Source organism: Dermacentor silvarum, chromosome 2 (assembly GCF_013339745.2).
Source record: "Dermacentor silvarum isolate Dsil-2018 chromosome 2, BIME_Dsil_1.4, whole genome shotgun sequence".
Taxonomy (NCBI): domain Eukaryota; kingdom Metazoa; phylum Arthropoda; class Arachnida; order Ixodida; family Ixodidae; genus Dermacentor; species Dermacentor silvarum.
Window position 1 is genome coordinate 248,449,361 of NC_051155.1, and position 21,647 is coordinate 248,471,007.

The 21,647-nt window shown below is 49.3% G+C and overlaps 1 protein-coding gene across 1 annotated transcript in view; it reads right to left on the reverse strand.

Annotated features, from left to right (window-relative positions):
* LOC119440790 (phospholipid-transporting ATPase ABCA3-like) overlaps positions 1-21,647 on the reverse strand; it is a 52,747-nt gene that overhangs the window by 29,844 nt on the left and 1,256 nt on the right. The window contains 9 exon segments of the mRNA XM_049663054.1: positions 249-459; positions 3,326-3,481; positions 7,351-7,505; positions 9,273-9,390; positions 11,592-11,665; positions 13,777-13,917; positions 15,866-16,039; positions 19,201-19,438; positions 19,989-20,257. Of these exon segments, the coding sequence (XP_049519011.1) occupies positions 249-459; positions 3,326-3,481; positions 7,351-7,505; positions 9,273-9,390; positions 11,592-11,665; positions 13,777-13,917; positions 15,866-16,039; positions 19,201-19,438; positions 19,989-20,257 (1,536 nt within the window).

Genomic DNA, 21,647 nt, shown 5'->3' on the forward strand with positions numbered 1-21,647 from the left:
AAAATATTTGTTCAACTATATTACACGGTGACGAGTAAACATGCAGAAATGCGAGCCCGAAACCTATCTCTCCGCCTACTGAAGTGAACTGTGCTAGACTAAACGACAAAGGAAGCTCGTACGCTCTCGCGGTTACTGCAGTGAGCGAGAAACATAGTCAACAGCTCGACCAGAAAAAAAAATAACAACCCTTAAGTCCGATATGCGGCTGTTTGCGTGTGTAAGAAGGATAAATTAGCACAACAAACCAAGGTTCTTCTTGAGGAAGAAGGGTGAGCCACAGCACTGGACAATGCCATTGGCCATGATGGCGATACGATCCCCAATGGCGTCAGCCTCTTCCATAGAATGCGTGGTGAGCAGTATGGTGCGTTGTGCCTTCTCCGACAGGAGCAAGTCCCACATGTCCCGCCGGGCAGCCGGGTCCATGCCAGCCGTTGGCTCATCTAGGATCACAACCTGCACGCAACGTGGCGAAAAAAAAAACGAAAAAAAAAATGGCAGCCATCCCAAGCTCACGACCGGCCGATCCCGGTGATAAAAACGGTGATAAAAGCGCATCACCGGGTAAGCCCCAACTGCGTTTAATCGCGAGAAGTGTCAAAGGTATTCCGATAAAAATATCGTAATAAAATGAGAAACGACCCTAATCCTCGACTTAGGTGTCTGCTAGTGGCACTGGCACCTCGGCGTTGGTGTACCCTGGTGTAGGGCGGGAAACCGAAGTCAGAGGAGTGAGCGAACAGGACTGGCAGGAAACCGCCACGCACAGAGGAGAGGGCGAGGGAGCGAAGGAGAGCCAGGAGGGCGCGGCGCGTAGCCCCCTAGCGGACGGCGCACGAAGTGCACCTTATGCGCCCCTCTGCCGCTGACGTGAGAGGATGTAACGAGCGCCGGCGCGCACCTGGCACGCGCTAGCGAGCGACAGAGCAGGTGCGCGCCGGGAGAGAAGAAGAGGAGAAAACCCCATAGTCTCCATAAGAGGAGATTATGGGGTTTTACGTACCAAAACCACGATCTGATAATGGGCATACCGTAGTGGGGCACTCTTGAATAATTTGGACCACCTAGGATTCTTTAGCGTGCACCTAAATCTAAGTTCACGGGTGTTTTCGCATTTCGCCCCCATTGAAATGCGGCCACCATGGCCGAGATTCGATCCCGTGCCCTCGTGCTTAACAGCCCAACACCATAGCCACTAAGCAACCACGGCGGGTCCTGTGCTAGGCAGGCGTTCACTCTGTGTCAGGTGGTGCGTAGTTCTAATTAGCTTGTTTTATTGCGATAGCAATTATATGGACACTTCAACCGGATTTCTGCCGTCGCCGTCGCCGTCGCCGTGAGATTCCCTATAGATAAAATCTTCGCCACGCGGCGTATGCAAGAGCGGAAGCGTGCGGGGACGCGCGCTATCACGGAGAGCGAACGCACTCAATCACCCACGCGCAAGCAAAGAAGCGGGAAGCCAGCGCCGGAGGGAGCGCGGGGGGGGGGGGGAGGCGCACTTCTACTCTGCCAACAACCGTGCTCGTCGCTCGCTCGCCCGCACCGTCTCTTATCACCACACGGCTCTGACCTTTATGCGCCGTGCATTCGCCGCTCAGTTTCCGTTGAAGCGATAGACCGCACGTACCTTCGCCCGCGGCGGCGTATGCGCTCGCTGCCAGCGTTTTGACAGTCGTCTGCAGTCATTCAGTGTGATCTATTCGTGTTTGTTTGTGCACGCTCACACCACGCTTGTTCATTCAGTTAGTAATAGTCGGGCCACATTTTCCAACGCACGCTACACATGCAATGCTGCCCGGATCGGCTGTGCAGCACTACAGGTGTGTCCCTTCGCACGCGCTGCACAAGGGAAGCGCTTCTCATCAACACCACCGTTTCACACGCGCCTTCTCGTGGTCATCGAGTCTCTCTTCATGTCGGTCTACTTACGCCGCAGCACACCTGCTTACTTAATCAGCTCATGTTTACTACAATTCATATTGCTACCAAAGCCGCTCACCTTACTTCGTATGACATTGCTGTGTTGCTATCGCATTCATTGCTTCGCCCTTAGGGCGAAACTGTGACCTTTTTATTTTAGTTAGTAATGAGCGGGTAGCCCTGGTTTAATGTGACGTCACTGATGACGTCGCTTCTGGTCTTGGGAGTTTCACGGGAACCTTTAGCGATGAGGTGGGTATCTAAAGTGTGTGCTTTTGTGTACGGTAATTAGACTTCCCTTAATTGTTTCGAATTATTCCTGACAATTATCTCTTTACTGTGCTAAACCTGTGCTCTGACATCTTTTCTATCATCACCCATGAGTAGAACTATCGATATCCACTTGCTTTTATTTTTTAATGATTTATTTTTAATTTCCGTCCCACCTCTGTAACAAACCAGAAGTCGGTCCCTAACCGGAAGTTGCTGCGCAAGAAACAAGAGTCACTCAGTTCTCGTGCCACCAAAAAAGAAAAACGATAAGCTGAGAGTTCAAAACGAAAATCAGGCACCACCTAGCGAATGCGCATTCACTGGCAAATAACTGGAATGTTCTCTCTTAGAGAATGCTTGCCTTAAAACTTGCTTTGAGGACATCGCAGTTTTGTACAGAAAATAAAGTGGCATAATTTGGTTCATAGAAGTGCATCGCGCAAAGACAGCCGTTGGAATAGTGTCATAATAATTAAATGCCGGATACATCTAATACCGATTGCTTTTTTAAGACGGAACTTGGCAAGCAAAATCGTTTCCACGCTTCACAGTTCGTGCTACAGCGCTGCGCCAGTCGAAAGTGTTCACATGGTAGACGCAGGGCATACCATACAACACGCAAGAATGGGACGTACACATGATGTGCAAACAGAACAAAAGACCGAGGTTACGTTAGCTGACTAGTTGGTCTGACACGCTCACGTAAGGTGTACAGCACTTCCTCGTCTGTGCGCGCAGAGCATCCAGTTGTCGGTTACGCAAGACAGCTCGTGACGTAACGACTCGCTGCCTTGAACAAGAAATGATAAAGAATGTGGGCCAGACAGATAGGAGATGCGTGGAAAAATAAAAGGGCGTTGTCGATTATGATTGGTGGAGCAATAAGAGTGAGAGGCAAAGCGCGGAGTTGCGCATGATGCCCGTTTTCTCCCCAAAAAGCCTATGCATTACTTCGGAACGCAATTGCAAAACGAATTCATCATTGCAATAAAGGCACGGCATCAATTTTTTCTCATTGTTTCTTGACTACATGCCGCAGAAGTTGGGGGCCTGCGATGAATTTGAATTTTCCGGTTTACTTATCAAGCACCTGTCCACTCGTAAGCACTAGGACAAAAAGGCGTACCTTGGAGTGTCCAATGAGCGCCACGGCTATGGACAGCTTCCGTTTCATGCCCCCGGACAAGTGCTTGGCGAAAGTGTCCGTCTTGGACACCATGTTCATCAGAACAAGCAGGTTGAATGTCTGTTCGTGGACATCGCTGTACGGAACCTTCTTCAGCTGCGAGTTGCACGGAGATGATTACAGCACAAACTCTTACGCATAATGTAGAAATGTAATTCGGCTTTCTCGAGCCTTCTCTGTGCAGTGTGCAAAAGAAGACATTTCAGGACAAAAGTGGTCAAGACTTTTTGAATATCCGAGTTTTACAGGGTCGTAATATTAGTGTGCATACATTGAGAGACCCGCATATGGAACAACAAACAATGAAGCGATTCGTAATTTTCTGTTTTGTAGACCGATATGGCAGTCTTGGCCAGTTGATGAGCGACGCTTCTGCGCGAGTTCGTGACAAGTCCTGTTTCGTTTGACAGTAGTGCTTTTCTTTCTAGGCACGTTTGGCAAGTTGCATTAATTATTATTAATTAGAATGAACGTCATTGATTGCGTTTCTTTCAAGTATGAGCCAGACTCTTTTAAACGTTTTATGATGTCCGTTGTAGACCTACCTGTGCTTCATTCTCTCGAAAATACGCGTGAGTGATGAACTGTGTCTCCCGTGTGTCTGTCATCACTATTGCTACTTTCATAAAAGCCATGGCCTTCTAACTTCATCCTGATAATTTGCATTATCAACTGAGTTAAAAGCCCGAGGCACGTTTGGAATGGTATTGAGTCTCTCTCGACTGTGATAGGTTTTCATAGCTATTCACGTTGCCTTTGAACTTTGACTGTTGCCATCTTTGCACTGCTATAGACAAAAGCCAGCGTCTTATAGCCAGGGGTGCTGCTGAAGAAGTTATCTCGGCTTCAGAAAAGCTTTAGATTTTGTGGGCGATTGACAGCTATTAGGATGTATGTGGTTGGTTCTAGCTCGCTCAAGGAACGCTACCATGCAGAACACACGGGTCTGAGAGTTCCTCCGCATAGAGAAACTCCCCAGATTGGCGTATACCTCAACATAAACAGGCGTTGGAGTTGCACTCCTTTCATGTCTTCCCCACTTACTGCGGTAGCTCAGTGGTTACGGCACTCTTCTGTTGAGCTCAAGATCGCTGGTTTCATACCCCGGGGGCGGCCGCATTCCGACGGGTATCGAATGCAAAAACGCTCGTGTACCGCGCTTTGAGTGCACGCCAAGTGGTCAAAGTAAATCGGGAGCCCCCCATTACGGCGTCCCTCATAACCCACTGTGTGCTATTTCGGGACGTTAAACCCCACCAAATTCCCTTCCCACATTTCTGTTTGCTGGATTGGGGGGCGGTTACGTCTCGTTGACAAGTTGTACAACCCCTTCAAACGTCGTCTTTGTAAGACATTATCGCCATGTAGTTCTGAATTTTAGATGAAGCCAGCCTAGTTGGTTCATCTTTAATATAAAACTGAAACAGCATGAATGAAACGAAGACAGAAAAATACGCACGACACTGCAAGCGCTGACAAGCACCTATCCTCTGGTGCGTGTTTTGAAAGTGAAGCTTTATTTTGCGAACATCGCCGTGTTTTGTGATTGTGCGTGCGGCCTGGCTGTTCACTTGCCGAATGGGCCAACCAATCACAGCGGAGCACGCACGCCGCGCGCGCCGCTGGGTTCCTTGCAACATCACCAGATGGCGCTTGCCTCCGCGCATGCGCGGCAACGGCGGCGCTGGCTGTGCGGGGGCAAGAAAAATAATAAGCAGAGAGCTCGCCTTCGCTCATCCGCTGGCTGCCGGGTAATGAGGAAGTAAACGCTTCTTGCGGATAGAATGGATTCGAATTGCGCTACGTACGTATGCGCATGCTGCCTCTGAAGCCATGATGCGCTCAAGGTGTCCGTCGTACTCGCTATTAGTCAGCAATCCACTTAATAAAAGGCTCAGTATAATGTGTGTGTGTGTGTGTGCGTGCGTGCGTGCGTGTACTCGTTTTTCGACACAAAGATTCGCTTTACTATATAGATTCCAACTCGTCGGATCTGTTGCAGACTTTTCTTTGTGTGCTCGTTTCAGTCGTGATGTTTCAGCTTATATCAGAGTGCCGACATCAGCGGTGTGAAAAGTAAATGTGCAGATTTACTGAACGAGCAATGCATATGTTGAGGAAACGGGGTTCACACATGCATAAGCGTGTGAGCATTCCAGCCGCCTGGTGCACAGCGGCCGCCCACTCAACCTAACACCCACGGCGTGGAGTTATCATCATTGTCGCGCTTGTCTTTCTTGGATGCAACGCGCGCTCGCGCGAAGCATTTCCCGCGATGCACGTGGTGATACCTCGCGATGAATTGCAGCCCGGCCAAGGAGGTGTTGCTTGCGCACGGTGAAAGCCGCGGTGCAAGTGCTCGAACTGTTTGAATTGGCGTGAATCATTGTCCCTCGCTTTTCTACCATTCATCTGCACCTCTCATTGGGGTCTCCTCTGGCAAATGCGATAGCATCCACTCTCTGCTGAGAGCGCAAGAGAAGAACAGGTCTGTTTGCACAGTACCGTTCAGATGAATTTACAAGGTTTACAATGCATAAGTGACAGCCTATAGAGTGAAATTATACATACTAAAATCGGGGGACCTTGTGATGGATATGGTGGAAAAGCAAGTGCGCGTTAAGTAAAATACTGACGCCCGGAGAGACTGTGAACGTGCATTTGTGGTGTGGGAAAGCCTGTGTATGAAGTGTGCGCGTGGAGAGATCATTTCCTGGGAAGATGGCACAGAGACGCAAATGGTTATATTGTGCTTGTGGTAGAGCAAATCAGATTTATCCACGCTGACCATCTGCGGCCATTCTTCGCTGGTCCGGGAGCAGATCTGCCGGCGCCTACATCGGCTAGCTGTTGATCAACCGCCGAGTGATATAGTGTGCAAGCGGCCACCCTGGGTGTCTACCACAATGTGGCCGCACGACAACGAAACATAGTAGCCTATGGTGCTAAATATGGCACAATAAAACTATTCACCACTATCACCCTCAAGAACCACCGCAACAATATCTGCGCTTCCCAGCTCCACCCTAGAGCCGCCTTCGTAGTACAACTCGCCACCAGGAGGCCCTCAAGTAGACAACTGCTGCAGATTCACCTACCATGGCACAGAGGTGAAGTGCTTGTAAGCGTCGTCAGCCGAACTGGTTTAAGTGTTCTTACTATGCTAATTAATGTATCTTTTTTTAAGGTTGCAGAGCTAAGCGGGGAGGATTGTGGTAGCGTAAGCCCGAAGAGCGGAACGCCGGACGAACTGATGCACTGCACATGGTACTCTGTGACGTCACTGTTGCTAGGGCTACAAGGCGCACTGCCTGACAACTGAATGAACGCTTTTGGTACTGGACCGGCGTGCTTCGTCGACGCCATTTCAATATGAACGGGTTCTACACTTGGAAATGGCACACTTGCCATCCATCTATAACAAAGCTGCAAGGTTGTGGTCGAATGTTTTCCACGCACCTCGACAACCGTAGGAGCGCGCGCATTGAACGAAAATGACGGGCGCGGATATAATGGTTATATAATCTTGCTCAAATACTGTGTTCATGTAAAAGTGTCCAAAAGCAGTGCAGCTCAGCGACATCGGTCGGCATACTTGAGAAAGGGAAGGCTACATGCCGACAAATTGTAAAATTAGATGACCTATAATATACGGCTAGTTGACTGTTGAATTATGAAATATGGGACACATGTTGCAAATATTGAAGCTGGACAATACTGGTCAATGTCCATCTTGTTTTACATGGTATAAGCTATATGTTCAATCTGTGCCACATGACCCCTTTAAGAAGGACCACTGTCAGCTCTCGCGTCCGTGCCATTTTGATATTAAGAACGCTGGAAAATGTGACAAAGAATGGGGTCGCTCCTAAAGGCTACATTCATAGGTCAAGATGCCGACCTCATACGTAGTCCCTCTTTCCTGCCTCGTCAACGTTATCTCGTGTGTAGTACGAGTAGCATACCCTGGAGAAGAAGTAGAGGTGCTCAAAGACAGTCATCTCTCGGAAGTGGATGTCCGTCTGCGGACATACGCCCAAGCTTTGGTGCGCCGCCCGGCTGTTGACGTTCACGTCCTGGGACTCGATGAACACCGAGCCACTCGAAGGGGTCAGCTGCCCTGAACGCGACAATGGCGAAAAAACGGTCAAGTTTGCACTCAGTCGTGGAAAGATTAGGCACAGTGAAACCGTCGATCCTCAAGTCTTACTGGCTGCTACTGCTAGGTATTAACTTGGTTGCTGCTAGGTCTTAACTTGATTTAACTTAACTACGCATGTAGGGAAGGTATTCTCGAGCGATCATTTTCGGAGGTACCTTCCCTTTCGCGACATTTCGCGTGACTAGCGCTGGACGCGTCGGCGCCTATGAGCGACAGCGTTCGTGGCATGCCACAAACGCAGGCAGGCTAACCAAGGTTGGCACAAGCCAAGAACGCTGTTGCTTGCGACGCCGAACGCGTTGGAGGCTATCCGCTCGATATCTAGCGAAAGTTGGCACGACTAAACGCAGCCCCTATTATGACAAACTCCGAGGCCCAGCGCATGCACACTGGGCGAAAGCTATGCACAGTGTACGGGCGGCGCGCAGCAAATGACACGCCATGATGACGTCACAGCGCATGCGCAGTAGCACGCAGCTGGCGGGTGCTCGGCGGAGCCGTGTCTGTGTCGGGCGAAGCGAGTGCGCACCTGCGCCGGCGGTTACTAGGCGACGCGATTTGATGGCATCGCTACTGCTGTGGCGCTTGCGCGGCTAGGCAACTATAGGCAACGCGGGCGGCGTCGGCAGCAGCTCTGCGCGTTGCCTCGTTGGCGCTGCTACAATTTCTTTATCTCTCTATCTCGCTCTCATTTTCTCTTTCCCTCTCCCGAGCATTGCGTGCGACGCGCACACGCTCTCCTTCCCTCTCCTTAACGTCCCATGTCAAGGCAACATATGCACGGCACGGAAAGGAGGCGAGGCACACGCCGCTCCGCGAGGTGGTTGCTCGGCAACGCCGTGACGTCATAGCTCGGCGAGATTTTGCGGCGGCAGGCGGCACTTTTAGGGGCGAAGCACCTTAGGGCCGAGCCCTGTCCCTCCTCGTCGTCCGTAGCTCTGCTTTGCATGGAATCCGCTAGAGGCGCTGGAGTCGTTCCCGACGCGCGCACTCTTTCTCACTTCAGCCATGAATGATAACGGTCACTTCTGATAACGGCGCGCCCGCTATGGATGAAAAGGCGAGAGTGGCGGCTCAACTGCAAGCGGAGTCGAGGGCTCGCAAAGCTGCGGCAGCACGGCGACGCAGACAACAAGTGCACCCGGAGTCTAGGGCGCGGGAAGCTGCTGCAAAACGGCAACGCCGGCAAGCGGACCCGGAAGCTGAGGGCTCGCGAAGCTCGCGCTTGAACCGAGCATCGGCGCCACCAACCTCAGGTAGAGAACGCTTCCGGCGTTTTGCCGCCGCTTCCCGCACTCTCGCCGCCTCTGGGTCGGCTTGCCGGCGTCGCCGTGCTGCTGCACTGGTCACAAGGCAATGTACGGGGGATTCAAGGTTACCCGATTGATCCCCCGGTGCTTCGCCATTCACGGCTACCCGATTGATCCCTCGGTGCTCCGCCGGTGCTTCGCGATTGATCCCCCGGTGCTTCGCCATCATTCACTTCGTGGATATGCGGCGATTTTTTAAGGTTAGCCGGAACAGCTTCGCTGATAAAAACGACGCTCACCTTGACATTGCCAAGGCGCTTAACGTAGCGCCCTTAACTATTTCATGGGTCAACTCTGAGCAGAACGGGACGTGAATACGCTCAGTTTAAATAGCCAACTAACGCGGAACCTTCCGTACTTCAGGCGTAGTTTCTGGATGTTAGAACTATAGTCAACAAAAGCAGAACGCACGCACCGGTAATCATTCGCATGGTAGTAGTCTTGCCCGCACCGTTGTGGCCGAGCAGAACAGTTATGTACCCTTTGGACGCCTCCAAGTTTATGTTGCTTACCACCGTAGTCTTGCCGTACACCTGGACACAAGAACAGCCAAGTCACGACAGGGTAAAGTGCTCATGCCTGCAGATCACTGCGCTTCTGGCATGCACTCGGTTGCTTTACATCCCTTAGCATTGACGAGTGTGGATGATTTCAGAAAGCTCGCGAGCGTGAAATATTTATAAAACTTACATCGTCGCGACATGCCGGCAAAGAGCAAGCTGTTCCCGATTGCTGTCCAGTTTTTGCCCGGCAGATGGAGATAAACACAGGGTGTTTCAGCGAACACATTCAAACATATTTTTAAAGGTTGCCCGTGGTAGATAGCACAATTCTAGTTCATGAGCTGGTGTACTCATTACTTGCAAAAAATTAAAATGCATAATCGTCTTATTAGCAAAAATTCACCAATAAAGGTTTTAGCTATTTACCTTATGGCCCATATGGCAATTTACAAATTCTAGCCGGGGGAACTAGTTCGCAAGGCGGATCCACTTGGAACGAATTTTCAGGATGACACCAGTTTCGAGATATTAATTCCAGAACTTTGGGGATAAATGCATTGACGTTCCAGTTACTTTCTTACGAAAACATCGTTTTATGCATTGAATCATAAAAGTAACTGTAATGCCAATGCATTTCTCCCCAAAGTTCGGAAATTATTATCTCGAAACTGGTGTCATCCTGGGAATTCAGTGGATCCGCCTTGCGAACTCCCCGGCTAGAATTTGTAAATTGCAATATGGGCCATAAGGTAATTAGTTAAATACTTAATTAGCGAATTTTTCTGTATTAGTTGAATATGCATTACAATTTAGTTTTGTAAGTAATGTCCGCCTCTTCGAGTAGACCAGCTCATGAACTAGAATTCTGACACAGGCAACCTTAAAATTTTTTAAAGTGTTCGCTGAAACACCCGGTATAGTCGGCGTAGATTTATACCTTGTTAAGGTATAAATCTACGCCTATCTAATATATGGGATATGATATATAATATATATCTACGCCAATCTAATATATGGGATATGTACAGCGCGGTGCACTTTAAACGGAACATCTTAATGTGCGACTGTCACTTTGTTGGCATGTTTTCTTCAACTTGAAGCTATGCCAATGCACTGCACAGGGGCGGAGAGGTATACCAGCGCCAAGCACGAGTAATCTTATACAAAGCCAGGTGACTCAATAGTTTCTAGAGGGAAACAATTTACACAGGTGCTATCACTCGTGTTCCCTTTAAAATTGAACCTCACAATGCATGAATCGAGGGCTGTCTATTTCCTGTATTAACACAAAGCTACCCAGTCAGAAACGTAGTTTTAACATTCATGCACTTTGAATTGTTTCCAATTGGTTTCAGGAAAAGAAAATGCCGAGTGTGTAGCGCGGCAATATCACTTCAGGTCACATGATTAGTAATGGACGCTATAGCAAAGCTGTGGTTTTCTGGTGCTGCGGGGCTGCGTGATCTTTTGTAGTACTTTTTTTCTTTAGCCACTCTACAGGGTGTTTCATTTTAGCTGCACCAAATTTTCAAAAATTGCCTGTGGCAGATAGCACAATTATAATCCTTGATCTAAACTACACGATGAGGCGGCCATTACTTCCACGAGAAATCAAAACGCCTAATTGAATAATTAACATAATTACGTGAATTACCTTTTTAATTAATTATTTTACGGCGCATCTTTCAATCTACGAATTATAGCCGCTGAGTTCGCAAGGCGTTTCCACTTGGAAAGAATTCTCAGGACTGAACCAGTTTCGAGATATTAATTTTCAAAGTGTCCGATGAAATGCATTGGTGTTCCAGTTACTTTTGTGCTTCAATGCATAAAACAGCGTTTTCCTCAAAAAGTTAACTGGAACGCCCATGCATTTCTTCGGACACTTTGAAAATTAATACCTCGAAACTGGTTCAGTCCTGATAATTCGCTCCAAGTGGAAACGCCTTGCGAACTCAGCGGTTATAATTCGTAGATTGAAAGATGTACCGTAAAATAATTATTTAAAAAGATAATTAGCGTAATTATGTGAAGTATTCAATCAGGCGTTTTGATTTCTCGTGGAAGTAATGGCCGCCTCATCGAGTAGTTTCGATCAAGGTTTACAATTGTGCTATCTGCCACAGGCAATTTTTAAAGATTTGGTGCAGCTAAAATGAAACACCCTGTATATGTGCAATGCAGTCATCTCCGTAAGCGGGTGACTGGTGCATGTAAGATATTTCTCTTGCCTTGGTGAGGTTGACGAGCCGAACTCCCGCAGGCTCCTTGGAAACAAACTCTTCGAAGAATATGTCCGCGTTTTCTTTTGCACATTCTCTTGTCTCTCAGTCTCAGCGGCTGTAGGGACGTGGTCTTCAGGCTGCACGCAATGAAGCAACATTGGTATCGCTGTCTCTGAGTGCAGTTGTCTGCGTTCGCTACTATTCCTTCATCAAGTAACTTGCGTACTGCCAACAATTGGGAATATGCAATTGAGTAATTGTTCATTGCAAAACCTGTTAATGACCACGAAAGTTAGTTATGAGCTGTAATTAAAGCAGCCTCATGGCTAGCTACTTGTCAGAAAAGAGCGCATAATTAAAGTCCGCCCTGCGCATCACTCAATCCAGCAAGGACCCAAGACAGCCCCGCGGCAGCTTCGACAGAGGGAAAGAGCGCATACGCCACAGACAGCCGACGCGAACAACACGGACACTAGAAGCTTCGAGAAGATACGCGAGGGTTACGGCATCGAGAGAGAGAGAGAGCGCGTGCCGGAACACCCTCTCAGACAACGAGACGAGAGAGAGAGGGAGTACTACAGCGTGAGCGTGTGTCAACGGATGAGTCACCACCCTCTTCGACGACGCTCCGACGGCCGCGGTCGAACACGCGAGAAATGTCTAGAAGATTCCCAGGCTTTGTTCATGCTACGGGATCACGACTGCGTCGGAAGGTTTGAGAAGCGCCGGCAAAAGCAATAAAAGCGCTGTGCGGGAATCAGAAGGGGGATCAGACCGCGCCGGTGAAGAGATGAGACGTGAAGACTGACCGTCTGCAGAAAAAGGGGATTCCCCGGCAAGCAAACCAACGAGTTCATCGAGCGTCTGCATCTCCGGAAGAAGTTCCTTCTTCGAGATTTGCCTCGAGCTACGCCGAGATTGTCCGGCTCAAGACCAGCACGGATGAATACGAGTGGACACTGTGATCCTATTCATTCTGTACTGAACGTATTGGACTCGTAGTACTTATCGTTAATTATTTTCCTGTGTTTTGTGAATACCCATTTGAATTGTATTGTGATGTGTCTAGCCGAAGTGTGCACGTGTGTATGTAACTGCCTTGTTTGAACTGCCTTGTTTGAACAATATATTTTTTTGCGTTTTGACAACTCTGGGCTCTGACTCGGTCTTTGGACCACAACCGGCGTTCGCTGGCGAACAAGAGGGCCCTTATTAATTGTCCTTGCTTTCGCGGGGTTATTTTCTGAAGCTGATAAGTCGGCTTTGGCATTTGCCCGGCGTTGGCGCCTCGTTCACGGGGTGTGTGACACTATTACAGCTGCGTAGAGTCAGAGCCACGTTAAGTCCGCTCCGATCTTGTCCATGCGCGTGATGTGTGACAACGGCCCACAGCGCTCGTATTATTGCGACAACAATTATAGGGACACTCTATAGGCGAATTTTCGTGGTGGTCGTTGCCGTCACCGTGATGTTCTGTATAAAGTCTTAACGGCGACAATATTGCGCCCCGCGGGTCGTATGCTGTGTGCGGGTACGAGGGAAAGCGTGTGAGGGTGAAAGATGGTGATTTGATGCGCCTTGGCGGTCACGTGGTGAAACGCCTGCTAGGGTGGAGGGGACATGAGGGGGTGGGGGGGGGGGGGGGCAGGTAAGCGCGCGTCTCTCTAGCGCGGCACGGTGGCTTCGCACTGTACGTGGCCCTCTCTAAGAAATAATCGGCGGCGGGTGCAACGATGGGGCAACCGAGATGGCTGGTGGCTTGATGTGTGCTGTTATAGCGTGCGCCCAGTGTTGGATGTCGCGTAACCTCAGTTTAGGAGGTGCGTTGAAGAGACAGGCAGCACGAATCACTTGCTCACCACTGCAGGCGCTCTTTAGCACGTCAGCGTTGTGACAGCGAGTGTTCGCGTTCATCGAGTGAGGTGTGTTCATGTTTGCCTGTGGTCGCGTGACACCATGCTTGTTGATTTAAGTTGTAAATGTATATGGCCAATAAAACTATGAATCTTACTTCGTGTAGTTTTTTAGTACATCGATATCGCTATAAATGCCTCGTCTTTCGGGCGAGACGGTGACTTTAAAAGAAAAAAAAAGGAAAATATCATCATTTGAATTTATACCTTGGCGAATATGGCTAAACAGCGAATCCTCACCTTAATCAAAGACAGTCGCCAGCTGATCCTCGGCTGACTGGCGGCCAGCACCTCCACGTACCAGAGCACCACGATGTACATAAAGGTGTCGAAGACAAGCAGCAGTATGACCGACATTAACGACAGGCCTTGACCAGGGTTGGGGTTCACGTCAAGGTTGCGCCACTGGATACCGTCACCTGGAGAGCACAATAGTTTAGGAAATGTGTATAAACAGCCTGCTCGTGCTTAAATTTGTAGCGTGGATGGATGGAGGCTACATGACAAAGTATAACAAAGAAATAAGGAATAGTTTTTTTTATAAATGATTGAAGCAAGTGGCTTAACGCATGGTGCAGAACGCAAACTACTCTTGTGTTCTATTGTATTCTCCTTCGATGATTTCTGAGCATAGGAACGATGTACACAAGGATGATGCGTCTGCTAACATTGGGTCCGCTATTCCTCTAACTCCCTGGTAGCGCAAAGGTTTTTTTTTTCGTACTAGAGAGGAGGTTTAACAATGTAAAGTATTTGGGCAGTTGGTGTTGATGCATACATTAGAATGGCGCAAAACACAAGACGAAGTAGGAGCATACAGATCAAACGAAAAGAATCGACACACGCAAGCGTTGTTGCCTGTATAAAACTTTCATTTAAGAAGGCTCATCTTTGTCCCTTCATCCTCGTCCATCCGGTGTTAATGCACCATTCGCAAGTACATGGCAAGAGGTTTAGATAACGTTCTTCAGGGAGAAATAAGAAAAACCACCACCTTAATAGTTAACCCTAATAGTGCGGATTAGGACGTCCTGCAGAATAATCGAAATACAGAGTGGTGTTACAAGACCTTTTGCATAATGCAACAACCCTGCGCGCACAGAGTGCGGGCTCCCGCCCCCATTGTGAATGACAGACATGCATGGGAGAGCCGCCGCGGATGCGCAAAAGAACAGTTCGTGGGCCGCACCGCATGCAGTCTACCACAATTCTCGCTGAATTTGCTGCAGTGTTCTGACATGACGCCTAATAACGTGGCCCTGCAAACGCAAGCTTCCCCGCAAGGGGACGGGTGGAATGTCTTGGCATATTCCTACGCCTGTACCACGAAAGTGCCTTTTATTATACTACAAAGCAAAAGCTTCGACGGGGAAAGGCCTTTACTTTAGGAGCTAACTACAACTCATTTGTCATCTCTTACGCCATTCTGAATTGGAACAGAGCAAACTTCCCGAAAAAGAGGGAAATAAGCTATGAGGAGTATGGCATGATTTGATGTATTATTTATTGTTGTAACTATATCCCGCGCATTCTCCTTATAGCTTACCTGACAAGTGGACTCGCACGCGCTAGAGTATTCGTAAGTTTCACCTGGTCAGCTTGTCGCAGCCATTCTTGCCCGGGATCTCATTATTGGCACAAGAAATACGACCGCTGTTATTACACAGCTTTAGGCGAGTGACGCGGCTCAATTACGACGAGCTCCCATACGAGTGTGAGGCACGGATAAATATGCATGTGTGCTAGAAGTGCTGCGAGTTGGGCTATAGTTGGTTATATAAATTCTTAATTTTCTTCAAGCGATGTTTTTGAACACAAAACGCAGAACAGGACAAAAGCAAGAGCGTAACTAACTGTTCGATTTCGTACGCGTTATCGCTACATGTGTATGTCTAGGTAGATAACAGGGTAAACCTTTCCCCCAGACTTGAAGCATGCGCTTCTCCTTCGCTTTCATATGGACGAGCGGTCAGCATGGCCACACAACGGCCAAGTTCACAGGAGAAGTCGGTGCGTTGAACGCCAGATTGAATGTTTCGCACTATGTACCTCACGGCTCGACCTGTCCACGAATAGTGCACACTGCTTGTATAGCGACCGTGCCCACCGCAGCAGTAGATCGGTACGCCTAATTTCAGTGAAAGAACGCTGGAGAAACGAGCACAAAACATACAAGCACGTTGTGGGGCAGGCGATCGGCTACTAGAGCCTGCCCATGCCTATCCTTTCTTAATGGTAGCCGAAATACAGCGCCTTCTGTTTCCAGCACAGAATTGTCGGCTTTACGCAAGTCCCCTATCTCATGGCCCCTGCGTAATGGACATGAAAAAAGATCCATCGTTGTCGAAGTGCAACGGGGGAACTCACCACTCGCTTCGAGTAACGTGGTCACGGTGATGCCCACGGGCAGTGCAGTGTTGCAGAGCAGACAGGCGGCCACCAATGTGGGAAGCGTGTGGTCGTCGTTAATCGAGAAGAAGAACAGGAAGGGCGAGAAAGTCGTGATGTAGGCCACGGCCAGCGCCGCCACCGAAGTGTTCGCTGCGTGGGACAACATAGAATGCACAGAGGTCAAGCTTATGGTCCAATCGTAGCGGCGGTGGTTGAGCACAAGACTTGTTCACAGACCTCAAGGCCGAAGTCACAGATTGAACGCATCGCTGTTTACAAAAGTTTCGGGAGAATATCGCCTGCAAACTTTTCTGCTTCTCAAGTATTCATAGCGTTACCAGTAAATTTGGCCAAATGAAGAAAAAACATTAATGATGCACAGTTGAAGTTCAAAGTGAGTCACGTGTGCTTCGCATGTTTTAATTCATCAAAAACTTAATTATGTCATTATTGTATGAAGGACAAGGCATCCTTCATTAAAATCCACCGCTGATATGCAATCGAAATTTTCCTGGGACCATAGCCAATAGCGCTGTTAGCAAGCGGACAAGAGTTTCTGCCACAGCAGCAGCAGTTTACGCCCAGGCCATGGATAGCCTGCATTTGAGAAGTAATCCGAATTGCTGCAAAACGGACATGTCCATCGCTGCACAGCTTAAATTCCGCAATTGCAACACGGGCTCTAAACATGTATGTTAGGGAACATCGGTGATTCGCTAATTAAGCCTCACGAAGATTCGAATGGTTAGAGCGCACCTTTACGTTTAATTTCAATGCACTGATAAAAAAAAGGATCCTGTGTAGCACACCATTTTAACACGAAAGTGTTTTATGCCGGGTTCGGCTGATTTCCGGCAACGGATGTAACAGATGTGACGTCGGCTCCGGTGCCGCCATCTAGGAGCGGTGAAGCGAAGTACTGCATCGTGACACTAACAAGCGCCGAGAGGGAGCACTTCGGTAGTCACAGCGCAGCGGAGGCTCCAACGCGGTGTAGCCATAGAATAAAGAACCAAGTGTCGCCTCGTGCGTAGCGTTGCATACGATAATTATACAATAAATAATCATACAGTAAAAAAAAAAGGTCAGCCCTTGCACGGGGGTGGAGATGGAAGATCAGCGAAGCTGTACTATGATTGGGATTATGTATTTCCAGTTATGACTATTACGATGTGATGATGTAATTGGTTATTTGAACTATTAAAGAATGAGAAATATATGTGATCTGGTGGTTTTCATTTATTGAGTGACCACAGGGACCATGGCCTTATGGTCGCTACAGTACACCACCATAGGGTGTACGGTAAAGGTTGGCACGTTCTTCATAAACACGTCACCAACGCCGCGCGCTGTCGGTGCGAACGCGGACAAAACGCCGCCGCCGCCGCCAACAGTTCTGCGCGTTGCTGGTGCTGCTCCCCTCCCTCCCTCCCGTCCCCCCAGGGCCTTTCGCGCGCCGGAAGAAGTTGCAATTTCTCTCCACCGTGCGTTTGCTCCCTATGAAAGCGCGCGTCCCTCGCGCGCTTTCACTCGCACATACAGCATACGGCCAATGAGAGTTTTTGTCTACACGCGGACACAACCATCGGAGACTGATCCCTTAACAGCTTTGCTGTAAAAACACTATTAAAATAGTCCGATTGCAGGATTCTAACACATAACCACTAGCAGAGCAGCTCAATTATTGCGATAGCAATTATATGGACACTCAAAAGCAGATTTCTGCCGTCGGCGTCGCCGTCGCCGTGAGGTTCCGTATGACGTCAATGGAGATGAAATCGTCGCCGATGATGATGATAAGTGGTTCTTGAGGGAAAGGGAAAGGTTGGCGCTATCTTCTGCAGCCCTTGAGGGAGCACGGCTCAGCGCCATCGAACGCTGTATGTGCGAGTGAAAGGGCGCGAGGGACGCGCGCTTTCACGGGGAGTGAACCCACGGTGGAGAACAAACGCGCGTATTGGCGCTGAGCCGTGCTCCCTCAAGGGCTGCAGAAGATAGCGCCAACCTTTCCCTTTCCCTCAAGAACCACTTATCGCGTTCTGCGCCGTGCTCCCTTAAGGGCTGCAGAAGTAGGCGTCTCTTTCCTCCTTTACAATCACCATATATGTAGAGCAAACGCGCCCCCCTCCCCCACGCGCCAGACACCGTGGAGGAGGGGGGAGGGGGAGGGAAGGGAGGCGACGTTTAGCTGCGGCACCAAGTGCCTATTTATATCAGAGGCTCCGGCAACAGTCACCAACGCCCCACGCATTTTGAGCGAACGCGGGCAAAACGCCGACGGCGTCGACAACAGTTCTGCGTGTTGCCGGTGCTGCTGCATGTCCAAGTTTATACAGCTCATAAAGCTAATATCATTACTCCGTATAGCTCTCTACAATTTTGCTATCGCAATTGATGCTTCGCCTTTCAGGTGAAACTGCGACAACTTTTTTTAAACAATGCTAGGAGGCATTGGTTTAAACCATTTCGCCACGGACGCATGGATCGACAAGCGACATAAAACTCCCTTATGAATTTATCGCTGGCAAGCCAGTACATTGAGACGCTTGTCGCGTTTCGGTTTGGCCACCTCGACAATTAAGCTGAACCGTTGTAATTAGTAACGACTGTCCGTTTTCGCAGTCTTTTGCATTTCGAAAAGTATAGAGTGCTCTGAAATTTACAGCAATGAAGGCATCTAAAACGTAATAAACAAAGGCAAAAGAACGTCTAAATCTACAAGCACGAAGATCAGACAAATCCATGTACTTCTGTGTCCTTGTCTAGGCAGTTAGCGACGGATTAACCTGTGGCGCCTTATCGCCTATGGATTGCGGCTTCAACGTGCACCAGCAGTGCATCGTCTACTGCTTCGCTTGCGATGGCACCACCTAAGACTACTGCTGCGCTAAATGGCGCAGAAAGGCAACGACATCCCCAGGCGAATCTCGCTTTGCTCCGGCGAGTGACACGCCAGCGTGAAGCAGAATGCGCACGGTGCGAACTCTTCCATTGGCATTCTTGCAGCTGTGCGCGTCGCAGTTTGACTAGCTGCCGTAGCCACTACGGAGCCGGACCAGATTGCTCGCACCTTCGCCCAAGCCACTCGCCAGCAGGACGCCGTGGGCAAAACAAACCGGCCCGAAAAACGTGTGCCTTTCGCTGCAGCGGACCGTGAGTTCCCGAATCAAACATGCAACAGCTTCTGTGAATACACGTCGTGTTCTGCCTATTCCTATGAGAAAGAGGGATCAACCATAATTTTTGTCTTCTTGCAATGTTTTTGGTTTCGGTGCTGTTGCCAGCCACAACTCTGCAGTCGTCGGGCGTACCATTGTTGAAGAACGATCCGACGAAAAATGAGAACGAAGTCGAGCTGGCCGAATACGCGACAAGTAGCAGGAAGAAGACGGCCGGGTCGCTGTTGCGCAGCACAGGCCCGTGGCTCGAGAGCGGCGCCGTGACCACGATCACCAGCAGCCCGGAGCTGGCAGTCATCACGGCCAACGTGGCGAAGAACCAGGCCGCGTAGTTTAGCCAGGGGTTCACGCCCATCATCTCAAGCAGGTCCTGGTGGTAGCGGCAGAGAAAGGTATTTTACATTGCGCAGCATGGTACACTGAACCTGTGAACGAGCTGAACATTATTTATAACACGCAAACGCAAACGCAAACGCAAACGCACGCACGCACGCACGCACGCACGCACGCACACAAACACACACACACGCACACACGCACACACGCACGCACGCGCGCACGCACACACACACACACACACACACACACACACACACACACACACACACACACGCACGCACGCACGCACGCACACACACACACACACACACACACACACGCACACGCACTCCAAACACGCACAAAGACAAGCTCGAATATTTACGCATGGATATATTGCACACCACCCCGAAACAAAGCATAAAAAATAGGGCACCAATCTAGGAATTTAGAATACGGAAAGACGAGAAAACGGCGTAGTATAGAAGTGTACGCGAACTTGGAGACGACTTTAGAAAAGCTTGTAATGTGCATCCCTTTTATACGACTCTATTGGCATCAGAGGCAGCGCAGTTCTTGTTACAGGGCGGAGAAGGGCGGACCTTCATGCCAGACTCCTTCTCGTAGCCGACCTGGCGGACGGCGGCCAGCGATGGGTAGATGAAGCTGAGCAGCACAATGATGGGCAGGAAGTACTGGACGATGAAGTAGAAGCTGTCCACCGTGTGCGGCGGTAGCGGGAACCGCTGGAGCCTCAGGTGCGTGATCGGTGGAGGCTCTTCCGGGTAGTGCTGCTCCTGCGCCTGCAGGAACTCGAGTGTGTGCTTGAACACCTGCCGCTGCAGGTACAGGAAGCCCTCGGTCACGTAACCTGCGCGACCGCGACCCAAATCAAACCAATGGTCCACCGTGGCGTCAAGGCCAGAATTATTACTTGCAATGCAGGGTGCTTTGTTCAAAGGTTATATACATATCATACGTATAGGGTAATCAGCTTCCTGTAGAATGTTTCCAATTAATGATATATAGGCACGGCAGTACAGGGCAACTAGAATAGTGAATGTACCGTGTGCGTGCACGTCTTCATATATGTTATGCAGAATACTTGGTTAAACATGCGAAACCACAAATAACGCTCCGGCTGTAGCCAAGAGCCATCGCAGACATTTTATAAAACAACGTATAGACAGGATGCAGGCGGCAGTTGGTTAACGCTTTTAATTACAGCTGCCTACGGTGCTCAATTATATAGACATGACTCACATTGCTGCTGTGCATTTCGCAGACAGATAAATGTCTGTAGAATTTCCTGAGCAAGGAAGGCGCTGCACCTTTCAGGGCATAGTTTCGTTTCACAAGAAAATCGAAGAAAAAAAATGGAGGACGCTTAAGCTTCGCCTTGAAGAGTAGAACGCGATAGCGTTATCGGGACCCGTTCGCATCGCATCGTTCGCATACGGCAAGTAGGCTTCATTCACTGCAACAACACTGAACGTGGGAAAGCCAGCTTACAAAGACCAAGCTTACACCGATTCCTTTAAAGTCGGCTTCACTTTTAAACTGAAATGCATTGCTGGATTTTCTAGGGCCAATGTATAGTAGTCTTATATTAAAATGTGGACGCCCTAGCACTTTTTTAAATTTTATTTATTGTTTACTATTGCCCCGACGCGCGCAGGTCTGGTAGAAAGGCTGGAAAAGGGGTTTGTGTTTGAGTTTCCTCGTAGCAGAATTAGGTTTTCTCATACATTCAAATTACAATCCGACGACGATTGGTAAACAATCCGATGGCGAATCCGACGCGGAATGGTAAAGTCGTACTTTACCATTTTTCTGACGGATTTCACTGTGAGAAAGTCAATTTTTGTTCACCAAAACCTTGCACCACGTGGAGGGCCTGCGCGGTTGATGTGGTTGGATAATTTTCTCCACCACCCGCGATCACACGCCGGTTGCCGATGCCGAATTTTCTGCGACACGGGGCCCTAAACGCTATCGCGTTAAAAGGTAGTGATGAATATGAAGTGTTCTATTGTAATTAAAAATACGGTATTGATATCAACGAGCACCCCACTTAGATATAAGTGCGTTGGTGGTGTGGTATCGGGCCTCGCACGGCGAGGCGGCCCGACGCGCAGACCTACGTGGTGAGGCCTAACGGCCGGGGCGCTGAGCGCCGCAGAGAGACGAGATGACCTCTGATGGGGACCAAACATTGGAGGACGCTTAAGCTTTACCTTTAAGAGTGGAACGAGATAGCG